This window comes from Manduca sexta, chromosome 4 (assembly GCF_014839805.1).
Source record: "Manduca sexta isolate Smith_Timp_Sample1 chromosome 4, JHU_Msex_v1.0, whole genome shotgun sequence".
Lineage (NCBI taxonomy): Eukaryota > Metazoa > Arthropoda > Insecta > Lepidoptera > Sphingidae > Manduca > Manduca sexta.
Window position 1 is genome coordinate 2,501,360 of NC_051118.1, and position 10,141 is coordinate 2,511,500.

The 10,141-nt window shown below is 37.8% G+C and overlaps 1 protein-coding gene across 1 annotated transcript; it reads left to right on the top strand.

The window, feature by feature from the left end:
* Positions 1-198: 198 nt before the first annotated feature.
* LOC115444570 (histone-arginine methyltransferase CARMER) lies at positions 199-6,320 on the top strand. The gene has a single exon (XM_030170396.2). The coding sequence runs from the start codon at positions 371-373 to the stop codon at positions 1,964-1,966; it is 1,596 nt and encodes a 531-aa protein (XP_030026256.1). The 5' UTR covers positions 199-370; the 3' UTR covers positions 1,967-6,320.
* Positions 6,321-10,141: the final 3,821 nt, after the last annotated feature.

Here is a 10,141-nt window from a genome sequence, read left to right on the forward strand (position 1 = left end):
ACATATTTTTATTTTCCTAAATCTAAAACAAGCAAAATTACAAGACGACTTTTACAAAGAGTATCCATTCAAAATATTCATTCAGGTGACATCATTTTTAAAAATTTTGAATGAAATAAGTGGTGACCTCGACGGTTGAACATATTAATTGTATGCTTTTGCTCATGTTCAGAGAACAATAAATAAAAAAATAATAAAAAAAGTTAGCATTAGCACGCTGCCCACCATAGACAAAAAGAGGGAGGAAGTTTGTGAGTGATCGATTTTACGCCGGCCTCATACATAAACTTCCCAACGGCATTTTTCTTTGTTTGCCAAAACACGCGTGGATATATCAAAACAGCCGCGTCCCCGCGTAGAGTAAACGAAAATGGCGAACACGTTTCGCGGGGTGACGGTGTCGACCGTCAACAGTGATGGCGCGTTGACGCCTCGGTTTAATTTTCCAACAAATGTAAACGTGGACTACGATCCGCAGGGTTTGAGTGTGAAAGTGATTCGTGCGGACCCAGTGCTTGCGCAGGAGGTGCTAGAGTTCCCGGTGCACAGCCAAAGTGAGTGTTCCCGCGTGGCCGGCCAATCTTACATCTTCACTATTGACAATGAAACGTTGTTCTTCAAGTTCGCGTCTGACGCGGATTGTCAGAACTTTCATCTGTTGGTCAGTAAGATTAAGGCGGGGCGCTCTTCGTCGGTGTTCACCGTGCGTACCGAAGACTCGTCGGCGATGCAATATTTCCAGTTCTACGGTTACCTAAGTCAGCAGCAAAACATGATGCAGGACTACGTCAGAACGAGCACTTACCAGCGCGCCATACTGTCCAACGTGAACGATTTTAAAAATAAGGTTGTATTGGACGTCGGGGCAGGGTCGGGCATCCTGTCGTTCTTCGCGGCGCAGGCCGGCGCTCGCAAGGTGTACGCGGTGGAGGCCAGTAACATGGCGCACCACGCTCAAGCGCTAGTCAGAGCCAACGGGCTCCACGACCGCATCACAGTCATTGCGGGCAAGATCGAGGAGATTGAATTGCCCGAGAGTGTAGATATAATTATATCCGAGCCAATGGGTTATATGTTATATAATGAGCGTATGTTAGAAACATATCTTCATGCTAAGAAGTGGTTGAAGCCCAACGGTAATATGTATCCCACGAGAGGAGACCTCCACATAGCACCGTTTACAGATGATGCGTTATTTATGGAACAGTATAATAAAGCTAACTTCTGGTACCAGACTTGTTTCCATGGGGTGGATTTAAGCGCGCTTCGTACTGCAGCCATGAAGGAATACTTTAGACAGCCAATAGTTGACACATTTGATGTACGCATTTGCATGGCGCGGTCAGTGCGGCATGTTGTTGATTTCCTCAATGCACACGAAACAGATTTGCACAGGATTGAAGTACCATTCAGATTTGAGCTGACACAGTCTGGAACGTGCCATGGTCTTGCTTTCTGGTTTGATGTGCTATTTGCGGGAGCTACACAGCACATCTGGCTGTCTACAGCACCAACTGAACCTCTTACACATTGGTACCAGGTGCGTTGTTTGTTAGAAACACCAATATTTGCAAAACAAGGCCAAGCGCTCACAGGGAGAGTATTACTGCTGGCAAACAAGAGACAGAGCTATGATGTAACAATGGAAGTGAATCTGGAAGGCACTAATATATCATCATCAAACACTCTGGACCTGAAGAACCCATACTTCAGGTACACGGGGGCTCCGGCCGCGCCGCCCCCTGGCGTGAACAACGCGTCGCCGAGCGAAACCTACTGGAACTCCGTGGACTCTACAGCATCCCTAAGCAACGGGCAGGTGATTCTCACTGACGGTACACAGCAGTACTGTTCCACTCCAGACCAGACTATAACATATGGAACACACCCCAACATGATCAAGACGGTAATGCTGCAGGAGGAGTTCATCAAGAGGATTGGGATTAGTCAAAATGGGGATATATAATCCGCGAAGATGCGCCGAGCGCGCCTTAGGGCTATAAGAAACCCGTCGCAATCGGGTTGTGAACTATCTTCCCGGACTTGAGTAGTGTTAAGCGGACTTATTTATTCAACATCACAGTGCTGAAATCATGACTTATTACGCCTTCTAAGTGAAACATGCAATAAGAAACTTTTGTATAACTTTTTGGTGTCAGTTTTGGACAAATATTTTTGCAACAGACTGTTAGCCAGTGATCATGGGCCCGAGAGCTCTGAATTAATTTGATAGACTATTGTACTTATGGATTTTGCTGTCTGTATACAATGGAAATTTGTTCTGTCTAAAGGTGGACATGCAGAGCTTTGGACTTGATTGACAAATGTATTATGTACATGAATATTTTCCATCTGATATATTTTGAGGCTTAGCAATAAGTAGTGAATGATTAACATTAGAATTATTAAATATTTTTTGTAAATATATTGCTATATGCAAACAGACAGGAAGGCAAAACTGCACCAAAAAGATTTAAGTTAGGCTAAAGAGCTGCGGCAGCTCTGTATGATTATTTTAGTAAAGTACAGTTTAAGAGTTAAGTGCTGAACATTTAATGATAATGCTTATCATTGTCAATACTCATTTATCATTAAATCTGGCTCAATAGTTAGTTAGGACAGTGCCCAGTGACACCAGTTGAGAAAGCCTAGATATTCAGATCCCTGTCTGCCAGTCAAAAAATAGATGGATTATAATATTTTTCACAGTTATACATTAGCCATGTGTAAAATTCCTTATGTATATATAGAGTTACGAGCAAGTATTTAATTATTGGATGGTATTTTCCTTACAGTTGATCAAATCAGTATTCGTTTTGTGTTCCATTTTTACACAATCGTAGAGTTTAGTTGACTTTGACTTGTTCCTTTCATAATGACTGTTGGTAAAGATCAAAATGTAAGTTTGCACTTATTTTAATCTAACCCAGTGCTAGGCTGCATGATAATTAAGAAACCTGGCCAGTGTAATGCAATTGTCAAAGGATTCTGCATGTCTAATGAATCCTGTGAATAAATTTCTGAAAATCATTAAATTTTGTTTCGTTCAAACCTATTGATTTTTACCAACATTCACCCTATTGGTGCTGCATTAATTGCACAAAAAATGTCTTAAATAACAATGCTACCTCACGATTGGGCAGACAATTGGGTAAAACGTTTCTTTAGCAAATCATAAAGACTGGTTGCCGTTATATTTGGTACATAAGGTTAGAGGTTTTTAAAATGGCGCTGTGACATTAGAACGCTTTAGACAATGATTGGGGGCTGGAAGGAAAGAGAACATTCAATTATATTTTAAGTGTCATAAAATACGTGACTTCTCAATCGATAGGCTTTAAATATCAAATTGATAAACTTAATCAATTCGTATTATGATTGTCATTCATTACCAGACGATTCACCATTTATTTTGACTCTGATATGTAGATAAACATGACTTAAATTGGTGTATCTCTGGTAATGTAATGGCGTAATCACAACGGTTCGATTTAATGATATCTACATTAAGGTAATCAGAAATTAAAGCAGATACTGTTTGAAGTTTGCTAAACTTCTGTATAATATCCATTATGACGCTAAAAGATATCATATCTTTTGATGAGTACTTTTGTACTTATGCCATGGTCTATTTTTCAAAACAGTATTGTCTAAATGAGAGTTTATGCCAATATAGTGTATTCAAAGCTAGACTATTCCTTGTCCAAGCATTGTTAGCATTGTGATATATCAGGAAATAAAAAGAAGCATACATTTATTATTGTTGTATCTCTATATTAGCCAATCACAACGGCCCTATGTTTACGCACTTCGAAAGCTGCCATGCCGTCAGCACTGAAGAACAGACTTATTATCACAGCTTTACTCCATCCTTAGATAAAAAACGTCTATGAATAAGGGGGATAGTATATTGCATCCCGATAGATTCTTAGAAAAACGGTGTTTCACAGCAGTGGCGAAATGTGAATATTTCTCGAAAGGGAACTCGACACAATATATCGGTACTAATGCATAAATAAGGTCTGCAAATCGTTCTAATGATAATTAGATTCTACATAAAGGGAAGCCAGCAGGAATCGGGTTATATGGACCCTTTGCCACTATTTCACAGTGAGTTAGTCACTGTTAATATAAAACGATGTCCTGATTCCGTATAGATTTGATGATATTGATTTTAAACCGTAAACATATAAACGCAAAGTTGAAACTTCTAGAAACGTTCAACTTCCCTTGGTCCTTCCAGCCCGATAAAATGGCGCTGTGTATGTCAATCCGTTGGCAAGTCGTAAGCTTGGATAGTCGTGTAAGATTAATTAGGTGATGATGAATGTGAATAATGTACCACGAAGCCAGTCTAGCTTGCCATTTATATATGCATAGAAATCATGTTATTTTTTTCCTTTGTAATTGACTTAGAAATTGTATTCCCGTAAAATTAACGCAGTCACTGATTTAGAATAGTAACACAACCAATTTATGAAATGCACGTTTGAGGTGAAAATTTATAATGCATGAAATACACGACGTTTTAGTTAAAAGTTTCCATAATGTAACGATACGTAAAACCTTGAGTACTTGCCATTGATAACCGAGTTTGTCCCGTATAATTTTTAGCGTGCTTTGTTCATGAGTTTTCTATGTATTTAAGTGATTAGCATGTCAATACAAGGTAATGGCTTAGTCATCGATTTTGATAATAGTATTACCGTAAATCATTGGCTTGGCGGCAGCGTTCTTGAAGGGTTCGATTCAGGGTCAAGCAGAAAATGTCTTGCTCTAGATTAGGCGGAAATCCTAGATATTAGTGTTTTCGCCCTCAATAACAAGGATGGCTATGACTTCGGAGACTAAGGTGAATAGATGCGCGCATACCCATTATGAGATTAAGGCGTGATCTTGAGTGTTAAAATGGTTTGGCATTCGATTAATCAGCTTATTAGTACGGCGAAGTCAACCATAATTAAATTCGACCTTAAGTCGAATAAAAAACGGAACTACTGTGTAGTTTTAAGTGGTGAGAAGTTTCATTGTGCTAATATAGACTCTATATGAAGGTATATAAGCCGCCTGTCGAAGTAATTGTTACTACCAACCAGTCCGTGTACCATCGGTGCTAGTCATAAATGTTCTGGGACTTCTGTCACGATAAAAAGTAGTTGGATTGTATTATCAAGTATGATGTGCTCCTACAGTCATTTTAAACGAAAATTGAAATTTTAGTAAACTTTGTAAGTGATGCGCGTGCGCACGTTCACTCTGTCCACTAATAATGCAGTATAAATTTTCATCTCAAACGCATTTAGCTATAGAAGCTGATGTAAATAAGAACAATTTGTAAACATTACGTTTGGAGTTTGTTTTTTATGAGTGCGTGGTGGTTGTGTTAGATACTTGTGTGTCGTTGAGCACGCTTGTACGCGGTATGAACATTGCATTGTCACTCCTTCCAGAATCATGGCTGTGACTACCTACTGCAACTGACCAGTGGCAGTGAAATTAGGCCTAGGACGTCAATATTAATGTCTTAGCCACGAGAGAGCGGTTATGAGCATTACAAACTAGCATTAATTTATATTGGTACAATATTGCATGCATATTGTACGTCAGACTTAATCGTAACAGTTTTGTGTACGATTATCGTACGACAAAAAACGGACGCAATGTCGCGTCAAAGATCATAGCTTTTATTTTACGCAATGACGTGCTCAACATATTTGTTGGCACAGTTCTTTTAGTTTCAAATAGGTACAGTTGATTAATAGTCATAAAAACCTAATTCATTGGGTTTTTGGCTAGTTACTTTTGGCTCTTGTTAACATGTGTTAAAGCTGTAGAATCAGAAGCTCGCAGTATAAAATAATTAATAGGTAACAGTAAAAAAGTATGAGAAACCAAAATGCCAGAGATCAGAATTTAAATAGCTGAATGTATTAATATCGTGTGATCTTGATGCTTTAGGAAACTCATGACGTCATCAAAGCTATGATTTATTGACTGGAAGGAGTTAGGTTAGTGTATTCGTCCAAAAGCAATGAAAATGAAATGACGCGCTATTTGACTTTGCCACTGAAGTTTATACAGTACGGTCGGTTTGAAGTTAGTCACGAGTGGCATGTAGCCATCATTACTAGAGACTAACTTGACGACATACAGAGAGCCGGTGTTGTGACTAACTTCAAACTGATCATAAACTAGCGGCCGTACTGTACCTTTTCTAACTTCATTCCGGCCAATATAAAAGGCGCGCATTGTAAATTGTATTTCGGTTTTAATGTCGTGTGTTCACATAATCTGTTTATAAAATGCAGTTTTTGATTTACTAGTGTGTCATTTTTAATTTCCCTTTGACATCGCTTGTGTAATAAAAGATCAAAAGTCTTGATATTTGGAGAGGTCAAAATTGCAGTTTGTTTAGGATTTCCGTTATTGACCGTTAATTTGCAGGTTCATATTTTTCTATTTCGAGAGGCGTATTCAGTAAAATGATTCACCCAAGACGCCCTGTTTTGGCCATGTTATAAGGGGCAAGCCATAGAAATCAAAATGTTGTACAGAAACATCTTGCCGTCAGAACTAAACCTGCAATGTTTTTGGCATTTCCATATGGCGTTTTGTAATTTTCATCATATTCAATGTCTGTTAGATTTAGACATGTCCGAAATATAGGTTTTCGTTTCTTATTAAAATGGTTTGGATTGCTAACTATGCCACAAGGCATGGTACGAAGATTGACATGTGACTATTTATTGTTTCAGTGTGACTGTTTCTAGTCGAACAAAAACTGCATTCAGTGTTTCTTTTGAAATGAATGTATGTACAGTAATAAAAGCAATAATGTTAATTTTGTATGACCAGTGTAGAACAATTACTTCAATGGGAAATTTTGTATGTAATGTTCCTCACGCTTCGCATTTACAGATCTATTGAGAAATCATACGAAATATTTAAATTCAGTAGTATTTTTATCTGCATGATTTAATTTATAATGAAAGATCTTAGCTTTGTTTCGATTTCTGAGAATTAAGGCCCTCCGAGCAAAATGCATTGAGCAGTCATTCTGTACTCTTACGGGCGGTATTATGCAAAGGTTTACGAATACTTTACAAAATAAATTTTAGGTCTTTAAAAAAAATTAGATTACCAAAATATTCCCTATTAAAGTCAATCTTTAGATTCATTGTCTGTCAGACTTTTATACGATTATTGTTTAGGCCAAGCGAGTATTCCCTGTCATTGCCGGCAAGAATTTCCTGGCCATTGCGCATGTTAATTCCTATCAAGAATAGCTTGCGAGGCGAGAATATTGCTCCATTTTAATGAGCCTAGTTTCAAACAGCAAGATACCATTAAGCCTTTAAGAATGAAATGTATTGTGGAGCGGATGCGGCTTACGAGAAGAAATCTTTATCTGATAAGTAATAAAAACCCAAAATACAGTTTCGTATTTGTTTACAGTTGATACTATGATCTGAGTAATGGTTCAAGGTCTTTGATAAGATCTGGATTCGGAGCATACATGTTCAGAATTATGCAATTTAATCGTATATAGGTTGGCAATGTTACTGGTGTCATATGTGAGAATCCGCCTGGGTAGGTACCACCGCAATGTCTATTTCTGCCGCCAAGTAGCAGTGTGTAATCTGTTGTGCTCCGGTTTGAAGGACATTGTAGCAAGTGTAACAAGTGGACATAATGAGACTTAACATCTCATGTCTCAGGATGGCGAGCGCAGTGAAATACCAAATAATACTTTGTAATTCAAGATGTTGGATGGTGTTTCTGCTATTTATGGGTGGTCGTATCGCTTACCATCAGGCGAACGGCAAACTATTATGGTCATATTTTGTGACACTTCGTTACTACTTCCAAGATGTTTTATTGCATCAACAATGAATCGTCAAAAAATCAAATATTGATCTTCATTTAAATATATTTGGCGAAAACCTGTATTTTTATGATTTAGTTTTTACATTTCCATTTTTATAAAAAGGAATTTAAATACAAATTGAATAAGGTTGGTTTTATTATAAAACCTGATTATGATATTTTGGTAACGTTCAACGGTATATTAGATGAATTATATAATTTACTAATAAAAAAATACAATTACCATTAAAATATATACTTGAACAATAGATCTGTATGTGCATGCGTTTGTACTTCAAATAATGTTTGCGCGTGGATTCGTTCTGATATCTCCTTAAGACATTGATGTGAAGGAAAACTCTAGTAGCCATTAATCATTAACATTAATTATTAAATCATTGCATTGACTTCGGTCTGAATGAAAGGGTCGTGTTGGCTTACATAAGCGACCTATACCAGTATGACGGGACATTTGCCACGGCTCTAGGCACAGAGAGACTTTCCCGCCCTCACATCCACCACTACAACTCCTGTAAGCCAGGATCAGCAGTGGCACGCATTTTATGACACCGAGCAGTGAAGCTCGGCGAGTCTCAGGGAAAACTAATATGTCATTATTCCGCAACGAAATTAATCAAATAGAAAGATAGGGAGGAGTTGGAAATATTAATTGTCCACTTCCCTCCAGAGCAATGCGGGTGCCAAAATCATGATGGCTCTAGGCACAGTGTGTATACCTCTTGGTTGGCTCTCATACGCCTTAATGTGGAACTATACATTAAGGCGTATGAGGGCTCCCGTAAACTGGTCTATCCTCCGCCCATACAAAGAGGGTTCGTTTCCTTCCCCTAGATATCCCTTCCCAACTTTACTCCAGGGCCCTGCAGTCGCTAAGCCGAAGGATTGTGCCCCAATGTTGAGAGCGGGGTCCGATACAAAAAAAAAACATAGCGGCAAACAAGCCGTGGTAATTTCCATACTTGGTACAGCCATGGTTTCTATTTTTTTTAATTTTTTTTTACTACCACCTCCATCAGCCCTGTATTATATACTGTCCCACTGTTGGGCACGGGCCTCCTCTACTACTGAGAGGGATAAGGCCTTAGTCCACCACGTTGATCTAGTGCGGATTGGTACACTTCACACTCCCAGAAATTCCTATAGAAAACTTGTCAGGTATGAAGGTTTCCGCACGATGTTTTCCTTCACCGTTAAAGCAAGCGATAATTCACAAAGAATACACACATATTTTTTAGAAAAGTCAGAGGTATGTGCCTTTGGGATTTGAACCTACGGACATTTGTCTCAGCAGTCTGTTCCACAACCAACTAGGCTAACTTCCTGGAAATAACTTAGCAATATTGCAACCTGCATACGAATCTGTCCATTTTTACTAGTTTGAAAAAGTTGTGGCAAACTGAACCTTATAGCGGAGGTCTTTGTGAAGAATAATTTATTAGTTGGTGAACCATCTTCAGTGGCTTTGACTCTTGTTTGCGCTTTTGTTTTGTATAACTTCGCCAAGTACCCCTAAAATGGGATAAAGGTGCGGCGTTTGTCTATTTTTTTTATGAACTTGTTTAAATATCACTGATGTAACATGGCCAATTAAAGCATAGGAATGTTTATATTATTTTTGTATAACCCCAAACACTATATTTTCACGCACTAGTACGGACAGCATAAAAGCATCTGTTTCATATAAAACTACTGTCAATGTAACTTTTCTGCTAACTGTATAACTATTTGATCCAAGTCTTTGGTTGATTTTCAGAACGAATTCCTAGTCTCTGATTTGTTGATCGTCAGAATGAATCCACTTGTAAACGTTCAGTATTATGCGAGTTAGTATTTTTTTAATACTGCACGTCCATTGTTTTGGTGTAGTTCTACATTTAATGAATTGTGCAAATCGGTTTCTAAAACTATCAAAATATGAATAAAAAAAAACATAGTTTGAATGGTAATTTTCGATAATTATATCAAATAATTCTTATCTTATACTGTAGTTTAATTTTGAGACCGGAATGTGACCTATTTTATCATAAGGTGTCTCCAAATCTATCGCATGCGCACTTTTTGCGATATGGTATGTTATGATAAACCAAGAGTAACTTTATACCAAGTGTATAAGACGAAATTTCAACTACTGATATTTTGGAATAAAAAAAAATGTAATTCGATCAATTTATTCAGCTATATACAAATAATAATTACAAAAAATAATGATAATAATTTAACAGAGCTATTTAAATTAGTATATTGCATATAATCG